Here is a 16,243-nt window from a genome sequence, read left to right on the forward strand (position 1 = left end):
ACCCAGGGTTGTGAGTTCAATCCTTGAGGAGGCCACTTACGGATCTGGGGCAAAAATTGGTCCTGCTAGTGAAGGCAGGGGGCTGGACTAGATGACCTTTCAAGGTCCCTTCCAGTTCTAGGAGATTGGTATATCTCCAATTATTAATTATAAATCTCCAATTATTAATCAGCACCATATCAGTGACTCAGTGATTCACATACTTACCGACAATACCACTGCAATGTATTATGTGAACAAACAAGGGGAAGCCTAGGTTGCTCTGTTTTGAGGAGATTAGGGTGTCGTAGTTCTGCATTGAGGAAAACATTGCTCCAATAGCCATTCACTTGCCTGAGGTTCAGAATCATCTTGCTGACCATCTCAGCAGTTATTTTCCCTAAGTCACAAATGGTTCCTGAAGACAAGTGTCCACTGGGTCATATTCACTTCTTGGGGCATCCCCATTACAGTGACCAACAAGAAATGTTGTGTGTTCTGTTCTCAATGGGGCCTCAATACAGGCTCCTTGTCTGATGCTTTCTACCTCAGCTGGCAGTCAGCTTCCTGTATGCCTTTCCTGTGGTCCCAGTCATTCCTCAGGTCATTCTGAAGATCAAGGCAGATCAGGACAACTTCATTCTCATGGCTGAGACAGTGTTGGTTTTCCAACCTTCTTGCGCTGTCTGTTCAGGTTCCCATACTGCTTCCGCTCCATTTCTACCTACTCACTCAGAATCATGGCCGCACCTTGCATCCTAGGCTCAGTTCCCTGCATCTTACAGCGTGGCTGCCATATGGTTGAATGAGGAGGAAGAGCAGTGTTCAGCAGCTGTCCATCAAGTCCTTCTCAACAAGTCCTGCTCAACATTAGAAAGTCCTGTACCAGAATCGCCTATTCAGTAAAATGGAAGTGGTTTTGTCATTAGCCTTCAGAATCCAACCGATGCTGGCTTCTATCCAGGACATCTTGGAATACCTGCTACACCTTCTTCAATTGTTAGGGCTTGCACTTAGTTAATTGCAGCACTATTCGCATTTCATTCCCTCTCTTCACAGAAGATCAGTCTCCCCTATGCCATGGTAACAAGTACTTCTTCATCTACATCCTTTGGTCCGAGAGCCAGTTCCCTGGTGGGACCTAAATACAGCCCTACTGGCTCTGATGTGTCCCCTGTTCGAGATTCTAGCATCTTGTCCCTTTCCCCCCCACTCACAAGCACTGTGAGTGGGGATTGCTGTTGGGGATCTCACTCCCCCACACAAAGAACAGTGTTTAAACCCCAGTGAGGGCACCACCGAGGGAAAAACATTACTACAACTGACACTACTCTAACACCAAGGTTACTAGCAACTATACACAACAAAAGAAAAACTAAACTAGTTGAGAACACACAGAGCTCCCACTCCAGTTATGGGTGGTGAGAAGGAACTGAGGGAGAGTCAGGGTGTGCTCTCATGTAGTCAGGGAAGAGCTGCAGAAGCGGAGGGGAGGGAGGGGGCTATAGCCATCATGTGCGAGCACCGCCCCTCTACGGGTACCACTAAGCAAATTTCCCTGGCTCTGGTCTGCTGGACATGCACAACCATAAATGGAATACGTGGCTGCAACTACTTGAGCAGCCGGCACTCCTTTGTCTAAAATGGTTTCTCATCCTCAAAGACTTTCTGCAAAGCTTGCTGATTTTCAGTCAAAGCGTGATCCAGATTTCTCCATGAATCATCCCCATCTGCCAAGAGTGTTCCTCAGTGAAGTAGATAACAAAAAGTCCTTTTGCTTTTACTTATATTTTCTCCAAACTCATTGTTTTGATCCTAGACACAAAAGACAACTCGCCCTGTGGTTTTAGTCTCCAGTGTCTTCCCACACTGATCTCACATCCCTCTGTCAACCTGGCTTTTCCTGTTGACTTACATGAAAATGTAGCTCACGTTGTGTTTTGGATTTTTCAAAAGCTTGATTCTCATCAGAGACCTAGACAGACAGGAAAATCAACATTCCTTTGTCTAGGACAAACTTGTTGATCAACCCTGCCTTATTATAGGATTTAAAACATATCTGTAGTACATGCATACAACTTCTTAATCACCCATACACACATCACAGAACATTTACAATAACCAGTGAAATATACGCTATCATTTGACACCTCATACAACCTTCTTTACAGACAAATACTACAACAGCAATATGTTAGGTCTGATAGGAGTTGCTGATGAAGGCAATGAACCCTTTGCCAGCTGGCATGGAGCAGGTCTTAGGATCACAGACTTTCTTTGTTCACTCTACTCAAACTACTAAGTTTTTCTTCAATAGTTAAACAATTCAGACATTAGGCAATTAAAAGTGTTGAGACCTGAAAGCAGCAGTCAGGTGCTGATGAACTCAAATATTTTAATCCAAAAATAGTTTTCACATTTGCTAATAGTTATCTATGCAGCAGATGGAAGTGGAAAGTCATGAGGCATCACAAAAAAGTATTCTGCTCAGTCCTGCAATGCATTAGAGAACAGTCCCACTCTAGCCATCCTCACTTCAAAACCAGCGTTGTGCCTTTTCAGTTTAATTAATGCTCAACAGGAGCTGCTACAGAGGGGAAGTAATCTCCTTAACCTCTTCATTGCTGTGTAGATATATCTGGTACATATAGAGGCCTGATCATGCAGCAGAAGACTTACAGTTCCTGTTCCAATGGAGGAAAACCTTCTTTCTGTCAGCAGAGGACCAATGGAATTGCAGATCATGCAGTTGCAGCTACATGATACAAGAATAATAGTACTTTATTTTTGAGGCTTCTTCTTGTTACATCGCCCTTCTTAACCAAGGACAATGACCTCATGAGCGAAGAGATGCCTATGAACATGATTTGATGTTCTCCTATTAGATAAGATTCTTCTACTCATTTTTCACTTCCTTATTTCTCCTCCTCCCCCCATTTCATTTTCATATTTATTGAAGACATTGCTGGCCAAACAAGATCAGATTGGTTGAAACAGCCATGGAACTAAGAAATAAGTTGGAAGCAAACAAACAATTACATTAATGCTGTAGCTTTTGGTATAGCTAGCAACTAAGTTCCCCCTTTTTGAACTGTGTCCAGTTTAAAAAGATATTCCCTCCCCTCAAAAATAAAACAAAACCAGAAAAACCACACACGCTGCTAAAACTACCACCACCACCACCTTCCTCAGAAATATGTTTTTAACAGTAACAGTTGTTGTCAGTAGCTACCGGTGTGGTGCTCTGCTCTTGTTCGATGATAACAGTCGGCTGCGGACGTGTTCCCTCTGTGTGCTGCCCCAGTTCTGCACAGATAGCTGACACAGCAGACCCCGAGAGAACCCCCAAGACAACAGACTCTAGTAAGGTATGAAGGAACCCGAGCCAGGTTGATTGTCAAACGAAGCACAGTAATAGTTTCCCGTAGACTCTACAAGAGATACTACGAATTTGTGCCCCCTGGCAATGGACCGGCTCAGCCAGTGGTGGGCCTTTCCACTGCCCCCTAGGCCAGACAAAGATGTGCACTCCGGGACGTACTTTTATACAGTTACAGGACAGATTACTCATCCCTACTGACGTATTGAAGTACAGCCCCTTGACTCATTAGGGTGCTATCTCCTCCTTTGATTATGTTGTTTCAAACAGCTCTATCCATCATGCTGTCCTTTTGACCCTGTCTTTAAGATGCACCTGCCTGTTCCTTGTTATCTCTGTGGAGTGTTCCGATGCCATCTTGGCACAAGTTCCTCTTATTAGCACTTATGTGTGGATGCACCTGCTTCTCACGGCCCTCTTCTCGCCAACTTCTGTGAGTGGGGCCTGCCTCTGGCTCACAGCCCAGCTTTTGCTTAGCAATGCCTGGAAGTACTTTGGTTCAGGTTTCAGGCCTCAGACTGGGCCTCTGATACAAGAGTTTATGTTTCAGGGACTCATCTTACTACAACAGTCACTGTCCTTCTAGTGTCAGAAGTGCCAATATAGCTTACAGTATTGAGCCGGAGCCCTTTTGAGTCCCAATGGCACTTACCCCCAACAGCTCAGCAAGACAAAAATAGGTCAGTTTCTAAGGAGAAAGACTCCAAATTCTCATAGCAACCAGCTTCTTCCCAAAACATTAATTTCATTTTCCTCTGAATTGCAGTTGCTGGTGGAGCACAAAAGCCTTCCAGGATCCAGTATAGCTCAGCACCTTGCATACATAAGCCATGCAAAGGAACACGAAGCATAGAAGCCCCGAAGTGTTGTTAGGCAACAACATGATTCAGCAACTTTATGGAAACTTGTAAGTAGGAGGAAGGTAACAAAATAACGTGGAAGATGACCAGAAAATATAAATAAAATGCACAAAATTGCTGCTTTGGAGCAAAACCATAAATGGGAGGGGAAGGAAGACACTGACTACAAAACCTTGAGACAATTATTAAATGAATTCCGAAGTATTTTATAATCCAAAATGCCCCAAAAGATGTTTAATCATAGTATAGTACAATAGAACTCTAGATAGCGTATGTTATTGTGATCATCCTGATCACATCACAAATCATGAAAGTATGGCTGGACAGATGGGAAGCTCCACTAACTGATTAGTCAGCAATCTGACATTCTTTAATAAAAATGTAACAGTACATCTGAGGACATGGAGGTGGGGGGGAAGCCTTGGTCTAGGAATTAATTTAATTTTATAACTTCAACACTATGACTTCAATTCTAATTCCCATTTAACACACAAACATGCAAACATATACTGAGAGAACAGACTCTAGAGAATTGGCTTAGAGAATAATTTAACTGAAATCGTAAGAATTCAGGCATACTCTAGTGCACAAAATAACTAGCATATCACTGATCAACTGCTGTGTTTCCCCTAATCTCTCTTTAATACAAACTGACACTCAGATACCATAGTGGTTAGCACAGTATAAGAATCTATATAGAACAGAAGTTGGTACCAACCTCAATACCACTCTGCCTGGCTAGTTTTACAGCTGTATTGTAGTAGCCACAGCGCAAGAGATGTTCCACCATCATGCGATCCATACGTTTTTTCTTCCACATGTTTGCAGCAGCTGGCTGGTCACTACTATGTTCTTTAAGGTGCTCAATCCTGCGTTTACAAAGTTTTGCGCTCTCATCTTCAGCCTGGATCGATTCAACTGCCTAAATTTAAGAAAGAATTATCCAATTAAAAATTAAAGCAATTTCAGCTGCAGCGAATAGTGACTTTTAAAGCAATATATAACCTTTACTGTACAATATGTAGAATGTGTACGAATCCAACAAACAAGATTACACATTGCCCAGAACAAAAAATCCATATAGCAGCCTCTGAGTTACAAAAAGTTATTTTACTAAGATAGTATCAGAGGGGTAGCCGTGTTAGTCTGGTTCTGTAGAAGCAGCAAAGAATCCTGTGGCACCTTATAGACTAACAGACGTTTTGCAGCATGAGCTTTCGTGGGTGAATACCCACTTCTTCGGATGCAAGCAGATTTTCCCAGTTCAGTTGTATTTTTCTACTTATGTAGAGAAAATTTCAAAGTATGGCCCAGCCTCACTGAGACTTTAAGTGCTACTGCCATATAAATCTTTCTAAATTGTTGACCTGAATTTATAGGGCTACTTTATTATGGCTTCAAGTATCAGAGGCGTGTTAGTAGTCTCTCTAAAAGCAACAAAAATCCTGTGGCATAGCTTAATAGACAGAACAGCAGCATGCAGCATGAGCTGGTGGTGAATACCTTTTCTTCAGATGCAGAAGTGGCCTTCAGGTGCCTCTGAAGAAAGAAGTGGGTATTCCACCACGAAGCATCATGCAGAAGAACGTGTGTCGTCTATAAGGTGCAACAGGATTCTTTGTTGCTTTATTATGGCTTGCCAATGATCTGACCAGAAGATACTTAGGTTCTTGTCCCAAATTCAGACTACAGAATTAGAGAACATGGGGAGTTCAATGTCCTGTACGGACCTTTGGGACGTGTGGCAAGGACACTCACACTGAGAACAAAACCAAATTTTCAAGGTGTCATAACCATAAAGGGAAGGGAACAGCCCTCCTGTGTACAATACTATAAAATCCCTCATGGCCAGAGACACCAAAATCCTTTTACCTGTAAAGGGTTAAGAAGCTCAGGAAACCTGGCTGACACCTGACCCAAAGGACCAATAAGGGGACAAAATACTTTCTAATCTTTGTGTGTGTGGGGGGGGTCTTTTGTTTGTGCTCTTTGTTTTGGGGGGTTGTTCGCTCTTGGGACTAAGAGGTACCAGACATCAATCCAGGATCTCCAAATCTTTCTGAGCCAGTCTCTCATATTTCAAACTTGTAAGTAACAGCCAGACAACTAACAGCATGTTAGTTTTATTTATTTTTGTTTTCTCAACTTGTAAATGTTCCTTTTTGCTGAGAGGATTTTACCTCTGTTTGCTGTAACTGTGAACCTAAGGCTAGAGGGGGTTCCTCTGGGCTCTGTGAATCTGATTACCCTGTAAAGTTATTTTCCATCCTAATTTTACAGAGATGATTTTTACCTTTCTTTCTTTAATTAAAAGCCTTCTTTTTAAGAACCTGATTAATTTTTCCTTATTTTAAGATCCAAGGGGATTGGATCTGGACTCACCAGGAATTGGTGGGGGAAATGAGGAGGGATGGTTAAATTCTCCTTGTGTTAAGATCCAAGAGATTGGATCGGTGTTCACCAGGGACTTGGTGAGGAAGTCTCTCAAGGCTACCCAGGGAGGGGAAGGTTTTTGGGGGAAAGAGGGTGTTCCAGACACTCAGAAATCTGGATGGTGGCAGCAAAACCAGATCTAAGCTGGTAGTTAAGCTTAGAGGTATTTATGCAGGTCCCCACATCTGTACTCTAAAGTTCAGAGTGGGGGAGGAACCTTGATACAAGGTCTTTATTAAAATAAGTGAGAGAGTAATCAAAGCTATAAACCACAAAGCCCCAAAGAAGTAATACAGTTCTATAGTCCCTGGTGCTAACATCCCTTTTCTAAAAGGCTACTTAAACTAGCATACTCAGACCCTTCCTTGGAAACCTGATAGTGAGAGACAGAGAATGAGCCTCGTCTCTGGCATGCCTAATGAGTTCAATGGTCCAGGCTCCTCAATCTGGTAGAGATCAGGTTTGAGTGTTGAGTAGCTGAACTATATTGCAGAAGCTGAGCAGATAGCTTAACAGAAGATAACAAAGAAGGAGCAACCCCTCTGCATAGTGGTTTGCCCTCTTATGTAGTCCTGGCACTGTCCTGAATATTCATATTAATGCCCAACCCTCCATGCCCAAATCTTATATCCCCACCCACATAAATCTTCAGGTACACTTACGCTATAGGCTAGCATATTCTGACATGTTAATATCATATTCATATTGATTATCTCATCCTCAAAACTGTAACCTTTGGCCTACATCATTACTTTCATTTTCTGCGGTCTATGTTCCAGAATTTTGCTAAACACATTCAGTTTCCAAAAGTCAAAAGGGATAAACGGTAGGCCAGCGGTTCTCAAACTGTGGGTCAAGATCCCAAAGTGGGTCACAACCCCATTTTAATGGGGTTGCCAGGGCTGGCTTAGACTTGCAGGGGCTCGGGGCTGAAGACCAAGCCTGGGGGAGTCAGCCCGGGGTGGCGGGGCTCAGATTACAGGCCCCCCCTGGCTGGGGCTGAAGCCTTTGAACTTCAGCTTGATCCCTTCCCCGCCTGGGGCAGTGGAACTCGGGCTTTGGCTCCCTCACCCAGGGCAGTGGCACTTGGGTGGGCTCAGGCTTCAGTCCCCCCTCTTGGTGTTGTGTAGTAATTTTTGTTGTCAGAAGGGGATCGTGGTGCAATGAAGTTTGAGAACCCCTGCGGTAGGCCATTTATCTATGCCAAAGGTTACAAACACTTATGCTACTTTGCTCTAGCTAATCATACCGGATACAGGCCTGTAGGTTCCTTGCATTACAGCCAAGTATAATGAAGTAATGTGTACTGGAATTATTCAATACAAAACATAAACCAAGAAAATAATATAAATCAAACCAATAAAGAAAAACAGATAGCAAGCTAGCCCCATGGGCTACAAAATGCAAGAAACATAAATGTGACCACTTTAGCAGCAGTTGCCACCATGTCTTACTATGCATACCACCCCACCCCACAAGTCCCATACAAGTTTGTTGCCAATGGATCCCAACAGTTGAAACCCACTGGTCTTGCACCTATAATCTGCCCTCATTTCCCCCTCCCCATGGAGCTATGCTACTCTTCAGGGGGCTACTGCAGAGCAACCTGTACATCCTCTCCATTTTTGCTTTTTTTTGTCCTCTTACAGCAGTGGAGCTATGTATTGGGACCTGCACTAATGGACTTAGAGAGGATTTGGCCCTCACAGCATCTTTCAATCAAGGATCTCAAATCAGTTTATGGTCAAGTCTCAGCATCTTTGTTAAATCAGTAGAAATTATTTTTAGTCTACAACACTTGTGAAGGATTTCTGCAGATTGTGTCCTGCCTCCAGTGCTCCTGGCAATATAGGTCTAATGCTGGAACCTTTACTTACTAGTTTTACCTTAAACAAACCAGAGTGACAAGTTTTTCCCAGTATCAGAGGGGTAGCTGTGTTAGTCTGGATCTGTAAAAGCAATAAAGAATCCTGTGGCACCTTATAGACTAACAGACGTTCTGCAGTTTTTCCCAGCCACTCTTACAGAACGTCTAGCTCAGAGAGTCAGCACAATGAAAGCCTCTTTCCACAACAATACTATTTTTATCACACAATCACACTCTTTTCTCCTCCCCCCCCCCATCAAATTAGATGGCTGATTAATCATGCTGCATGTTTCACTTAGCAATTATAGCCACATTTGCAACTTGAGGCTAGGTACTTATGACTGCTGCACATTACACCAGTAGCCAATTTAGATTCCACAAAATAAGTCAATGTGCACAACCTACTGAAAGCAGTCAACATCAGTTTTATTTACTATTATATGTTATAATTACATATCTCATTAATAAGAATGGGAAAGCAGCAGATGCACTGGTTTAAACTCTCCAGTCTCTCTCTCCTAAAGGCCCCAAGTTAAAGAGAGGAGTTTCATGCTCTCAAATGGAAATCCACTAGAATTCACAGACTATTCATGAGAAGGTTAGTTTTTGAAAGCCTGGCCTTGGGCCCCAATTGCAGTGCATTAACAGAGCCACTAAAACAATTTACCTAGTTCTTGTCCACACTAAGCCTGGTTCTAGTTCAACCTGTTACATCAATCCAAACTTTAATAATCCTCATTACTCCTTAAGAGAAAATGGTTCACTGTAACTGAGGTAACTCCAACTCACTAGGGTGTTTCATTTTTACTACAGAATTTTTCAGCTTAGGGTCCAAGACAGTTTAGAAAACAAAAAGCCCAAACAGACTCTTGGTAAATAAGTTGTGAGCATTTCCTATTTAGCAAAGGAGAATGTTTGTCATTAAAAACAAAACAAAAACTGGAAAAAAAAGTTTTGGCTTGACATTAAATTTCCGAAGAGGAAATGGATCTGAAAAAAACAAGATTATTTCGAGGCAAACAACATGAAGGCTGAACTCTATACAACTCCCCTGAAAAGATATATGCATCACTTTGGAACTAGAGCTGCTGCCACTTTGATCCCCTTGTCAGGATTGTTAGAAGAGGACACACATACTTCCTGGGCCCCTCTGCTGCAATTTTGTTGATGAGGTGAGTTTAGGGAGTCACTGATGGGAAGCGTGGTCAGCTGGTTAAAGGGGTAGGCAGGGGAGAAATGCAGGACTGGGGCTTCCCCAACAGAACCAGTGACATGAACACCAGAGATATCCCCATAGAGACATCGAAAATGTGGACTGTTGAGAGCTAAGGAAATCGGGCTAGAGGGTCCCTTACCACCATCTCAGTAGTTTACTGGGTCTTTGCCTGAACATGTTCTTCGTCCATGGCCTTGCACTGAAAGACCAAAAGGTACCATTGTTGGAAATGCAAGTAGCAACAAGTGATAGGCTACTGCTTGCCTTGACCTTCACCATGAGTAAGTGTAGGGAAACGAAAAGCTGGATGGTACCATTTGTCAATTCTTTGCTAGTGCTCCCTAGCTCTTGTGATGGGTTGGATCACAGAAACCCCCTTGGGGCTCCCAACTGATGTGCCAAGACTACTTCTGCCCCTGCTTTCCCTGCCAGCCTGGGACTCCAGCACCTGGTCTTGCTGAGCCTGATACGCCCGTCTGCTCCATCACAGACCCAGGGTCTGAACCACGTGCCCCAAAGCTGCAGACTTAACAGAAAGCAACTTACAGAAGTGTTCCTGTCTTTAACACTCAGATGCCCAACTCCCAATGGGGTCGAAACCCCAAATAAATCCGTTTTACCCTGTATAAACTTTATACAGAAAACTTTGTACAGAAAGTAGGATTTAAGTGGTTCCAAGTAATAACACACAGAACAAAAGTTAATTACCAAGCAAAATAAAATAGAACACGCAAGTCTATGTCTAAGAAAACTGAATACAGATAAAAACCTCACCCAATAAGCTTCCTTTTACAGACTAGTCTCCTTCTAGTCTGGGTACAGCAATCACTCACACCCCCTGTAGTTACTGTCCTTAGTTCCAGTTTTTTTCAGGTATCCTTGGGGGTGGAGAGACTATCTCTTGAGTCAGCTGAAGACAAAATGGAGAGGTCTCCCAGGGGTATAAGTAGACTCTCTCTTATGGGTGGAGACCTCCTCCTCTCTCCTATGCAAAGTCCAGCTCCAAGATGGAGTTGTGACTTGCCCATGTGACTCCAGATGTCCATGCAAGACTCAGTTTTTACAGGCAGCAGCCACTGTTTCCCTGCTACCTTGAATGTCCTCATGTAGACTTCTTATGTGGATTGGAGCCTCCCAAGAGCCATTGTCCCTTAAGTGCTTCTTGATTGGGCACTTAATTTGCACATTCCTTTCTCAAGAAGCTGACCAAATGCTTTACAAAGGCTGCTTAGAAATCAAGCAAGTATACAGCCAATATTCCTAACTTCAAGTACAAAACTGATACATGCATACAAATAGGAGGAATGTATTCAGTAGATTATAACCTTTACATAGATATGCCATGTAACATAACTGGAATATGTTTTATGCCACATATAATTCATATACACACACACACACACACACACCCCCACCCGAATATTCCCATGAAGCCTTATGGGGTACACCATCACAGCTCTACACGGGTTTCTGCTAACCAGAGCAAAGGAAGTCTAGCTAGCCCTTCTCCAAGCTGGTCTGAAGAGTGAGAGGGCTCTCCCCCCACCACAAAAATATAACAGACACACTGTCCAGGAAGCAGTGCAGGTTTTCCCCCATATGCTTTGTCTGTCACACTGGGATCAAGCCAGGGATGCAAGAGACGTATCTGGCAGTAGTGCAGGTAGCCAGGAATTAAGTGGATTAGCCCAAAAACCTGCTCAAAAGTTGGACACAGATCAAGCTTAACGTCCAATCATACCAGAAAGTTAACTTTCATGGTTTTAGTTCTGAAGAGTTTTATATCCAAGGATCTGCAGCTCTAAGGTATCTGAAGAGGCAGAACCAAACTGGCAGGCTCTTAAGCAAACAGGATGTATCCTTGACCTGATTGATATCTGAGTTCTGCCTGCAAAATAAATACTGAGCTCTCATCCATAGATGTCAAAGCACATTATGAAGAAAGTAACTATCATTATCCCATTTTACAAACAGATAAACAGAGCCACAGGGAGGTCAAGTGAAAGCTGCAAACTAGCTGTAGATCCATTTTAGGATCTGAGAACCTTTCTTCAATGAAGAAAGAAGAGTTTACCTGTCATGCACACATCCCTCCACCTTGTACCAAGGCTCAGCCCTTAAAACTGGGGGGAGAGAGTTCAGGGAGCACATGATGTGGTTCATGTTACTACAGGTTGCAAGGAGCGCCTGACAAATAGCAGCTGCAGACCCTTAGCAGTTAGACCACCAGGGAAGGACCCAGGAAGGGGCTCTTGACAGTAGTCAGAAAGTGCAGTGTTCTCCCCATTCCTAGATGTGTAAAGTGCGAAAAGGCCCTGTTAAGTGTTCTGTATTATTTTGAACCTTTCGTGTATTCTCTTGGTTAATAAACCTGCCCTGAGGATGTGCAATGTGACTAGAGCTCTTTGGTGTTATTCAGACTGTCCTGTCCACTGATTTATAGCAGCTTTTAGCCCACCTCAGTAAGAGCTGAAGCCAGCAGTGCTATTGTTACTGAAGATCGTCAATGCTTACACAGTCTTTGGGCCAGAGCCTCAGCTGCCTTAAATTTACATAGCTCTATTAGAGCTGATGGAGTTACACTGGTTTACACCAGCTGAGAATCTGGCCCTTTATGTCCACATTATGCCACAGTTCGTTGGATATTTTTGTTCAGGATAAAGTGAGAGACTAAATCCTGTCAGACCTTGAGTCAAGGTCTGAAGTTTGAGGTGGTTTTCATTTCACCATCAGCACAAAATGACCCTCCTGGTTCTGACAGTTCCTGCTATTGAAATAAACAAGGCCAGGAAAGAAGATCTTCAGTATCAAGCACAGGTTTGAGGGCAGATCTATACTTAAAACGCTGCACCGGTGCAGCTGCACCGCTGTGGCGCGTCAGTGAAGATGTTACTACGCCAATGGGGAAGCGACTCCCGTTAGAGTGTAGTTAATCCACCTCCGCAAGAAGGTCAAATTTGAGCTAGTCTTTACTCAAGGGGCTGCTGCGGATGCCTGGCAGGACCCCCTTTTCTTTTATGAGGAAACTGCAGCATCTCTGTTGGTTGCAACTGTGACAGAATGACCAGACGAGAAAGGTGATGTCTCAGGAAGGCAGATCCCAAGATACATGTTGCTATTCCTCAGTGAAACTCCAGCCTGGCTACTGTCTATCATATAAAAGAGAACAGTGGTCATGCTGTGATTCTTTGTAGAATGAGATATTGGGCTCTTGTCTAGCCTTGCTACTTATTCAAATTACATTCCAGATTCTTGTGTCTATTTTGTAATTAGATTTTTTGGGAAGAATGTGCTGTAAAGTTATCAGAATAAATTTACAGACAGAAAAGGCCATAGTACACATCTTTTCCTAGTGCTTTAGTCAAGGATAAAGTGTGTTCTTTTTGCAGCCTCTACTACAGCTTCATCAATAGATACATAGATTCCAAGACCAGAAAGGACCATTGTGATTCATCTAGTTCAGGGGTTCTCAAACTTCATCACACCATAACCCCTCTTCTGGAAAAAATAAATAAACAAACAAATAAATAAAAGACTACATGACCCTAGGAGAGGAGACCGAAGCCTGAGCCCACCCAAACTCTGCCGCCCCAAGGGATGTGGGGAGGGGGGAGTGCGGAGGCAGCATAGTCCTTGCTCTTCAGCCCTGGGCACTGGGGCTTGGGCTTTGGTCTCAAGCAAGTCTAATAGCAGCCCTGGCGACCCCATGCTACACTCTTGGGGGTCCTGAGCCACAGTTTGAGAACCGCTGATCTAGTCTGACTTCCTGCGTAACACAGGCCATAGGGCTTCCCCAAACTAATTCCTAGAGCAGGTCAGTTATAAAAATATCCAGTCTTGATTTTAAAATTGCCAGAGCACCATTTGCAAACTGAAAAACGGATGTGCAGCTGGCGCTGATGGTATCCTGCTGGAGCTGCTAAAATGCACTTTTGGCCCTGCAGCGGAATCACTTGTGGCCATCTTCCACCTGATGTAGAGAACTGGAACCTTTCCAACCGCCTGGAAGGACAGTATTGTAATCTCACTTTATAAGGGCAAGAGACTGTGCAGTGAACATTAGAGATAAAGAACAATCATTTTGTTGTCCATGCTAGGAAAGCTGTTTGTGCAAGTTCTGCTGGCGCATTTAAAGCCCCTGCTACATTGGAAGCGTCACCTCCAACAGTCAGGCTTTACAAAGAGCAGGTTCATATTAGATGCCATTTTGGCCCTCTGCTTGTTGTCACAGATGCATCGTGAGTTCAAGAAATATGTCGCGTATATTGATCTTAAGGCTGCATTGGATTCAGTTGACCGAGTCATGCTATGGAAGGCCTTAAAGGGTGTCTCAACCACTCTGATGGACTTGATTAGTGAGCTGCATAATGGAACCACTGCCTGTGTACATCTGGGTAATCGGATGTCAGCACATTTAAAATCAGTATCTGGTGTGAGGCAGGGCTGAGTCTTGGCCCCTGCACTCTTTTGTTGGGCAATGGATTTCATAATGCAACATTCTGTCAGATCCACAGGCGTTAAGTTCAGTGATCTCTTGCTCTCAGACCTTGACTACGTGGATGATGTTGTTCTTCTAGTACAGAGCCCAAACAGGTTTCACATAGCACTCCAGCAAATAGGGGAGTTGGCCAAGGTTAACCTCCATATTTCATAGTCAGAGACAAAGCTTCAAAAGCTAGGATCAGGTCCACTTTCTACTCCAATCTCTTTGAATAAGGAAACAGACAAAGCATTTTTCAGCTTTTGCTATTTGGGTTCTATACTCACCAGTTCCTTCAACTCTCACACAAAGGTTCTCCATCAGATTGAAGTGTCTACCATGGGTCATTTACGAGAAAGAGAGACTCAACATCATCTCAGCACAACTGCCAAGTTCAGGATCTATTCGAGCTGTATCCTCTCTGTACTGCTGTACAGTTGCAAAACATGGACACTATGTTGCTCAGATTAGGCAAAGATGGAGGCTTTCCACACAAAATACCAATGTTATATACTGGACATTCATAATGCAGACATTTATGGTTGCTCTAGTTTAGACTAATAGGGCTATTGTCCGCAGCTGGCCTCTTACGCTTTTTGGACATGTCGCCAGAATGCCGCAATTTTAGTGGTGATGTGATGCAGATACCTCTCTGCTGGGAAGTGAAGTGATGCAACCAACTCACTTAACTGCTGCTACCTCTTCTGTGGCTAAAAAACTTCAGTCTCCAGGACTGTCAGATAGAGAAGCCTCAGCTACTGGTTTAGATAGATAAAACAAGAGAAAATCCAGTCATCACGATGGCTCTGATGTTATGTAATACTTTTGTATTGGCTATTAAAAAAAAAAGATTATTTTTAATATACATATTTCTACTATAAGAGATTTAGTGATACACCTCTACCCCACTATAATGTGACCTGATATAACATGGGTTTGCATATAGCGCAGTAGCAGTGGGGCTCCGGCTGCTGCAGGAAGACCCGGGCCCTTTAAATCACCGCTGGAACCCTGCCGCTGCTACTCTGGGGCTGCGGCAGCAGGGCTCTGCTGGCAATTTAAAGGGCCTGGGGCTCCCCGCAGCCGGAGCCCCGGCCTCTTTAAATCACCGCTGCAGCCCTGCCACCGCTACCCCGATATAACGGTGTTTCACCTATAACATGGTAGGGATTTTTGGCCCCCCATGACTGTGTTATATCAGGGTAGAGGTGTACTAAATTATGAGAGACAGTCAAATTTCATAGGCATAGTGAAGCAAGATACAATCACTTTCTGGTATTCGCTTTACAATATAGCCTTAAAGTGCTATAGCCTCTCTAGTGGCCATTAATATTTATTTCTGGACCACAAGAATAAAAGTGTGGAGTAACTTAACACAGTGACCGAGGTAATCTTCTGAAATGAGAAATGAAGATATAATAAACAGTAGAAATACCAGTTACCTTTCTTTTCAGAACACTGAGCTTTTCAACTACTCCATCAAGGAGACTAACAACTGAATCCACAGCAGGACAGCTACTCAAGGTCTTCTCCAGCTCTGCAACAACCATAGTAACGTGGCTCGTCTCTCGATCAATATTTTTCTGTGCAGCTCGAAACCGTTTGTTCAGTGTTTCATAAGGTACCTAAAATAAAAATTGTTAAGTCTTTAGAATTAATGTACTTAAATAGACATCTCTGCTAGAGAATTTCTGTGCAACAGTGGACAAGCTGAGTCAAAATTGTTAAAAAAACAAAAAACAAACACACACAAACAATTGATGTGGTGTGCCTCCCTTTTTGTGCCCAACTTGAGACACCTTTGAGGGCCTATGTTTTCAGGAAGCGCTGAGCATCCACCCTCTGAAAACCAGATTCCCCTTCTAGCTGTCTCAAGCTGCACACCCAAATTCACTAGTGAGTTTGAAAATTTTGGTCTTAATCTCTGTTTAGTTCCTATCCACATAATGGTAGTTACAGTTCCTTTCCCCCACTCACTCTCTCTTTTTTCGGTATAGCATGTAAGCTTTTTGGAGGAACGATTGTGTAC

At 43.3% G+C, this 16,243-nt stretch overlaps 1 protein-coding gene across 5 annotated transcripts in view; it reads right to left on the minus strand.

Annotated features, from left to right (window-relative positions):
- Positions 1–16,243, minus strand: part of MAEA (macrophage erythroblast attacher, E3 ubiquitin ligase) — a 106,862-nt gene that overhangs the window by 65,182 nt on the left and 25,437 nt on the right. For all 5 annotated transcript variants that reach the window (XM_039541241.1, XM_039541242.1, XM_039541240.1 and 2 more), the window contains exons 2-3: positions 15,657–15,839; positions 4,937–5,140 (exon numbers count right to left, since the gene is read on the minus strand). In XM_039541241.1, coding sequence (XP_039397175.1) covers positions 4,937–5,140; positions 15,657–15,839 — 387 coding nt within the window. The remainder of the gene's footprint in view (positions 1–4,936; positions 5,141–15,656; positions 15,840–16,243) is intronic.

The sequence above is a fragment of the Mauremys reevesii genome, linkage group 5, assembly GCF_016161935.1.
Source record: "Mauremys reevesii isolate NIE-2019 linkage group 5, ASM1616193v1, whole genome shotgun sequence".
Taxonomy (NCBI): domain Eukaryota; kingdom Metazoa; phylum Chordata; order Testudines; family Geoemydidae; genus Mauremys; species Mauremys reevesii.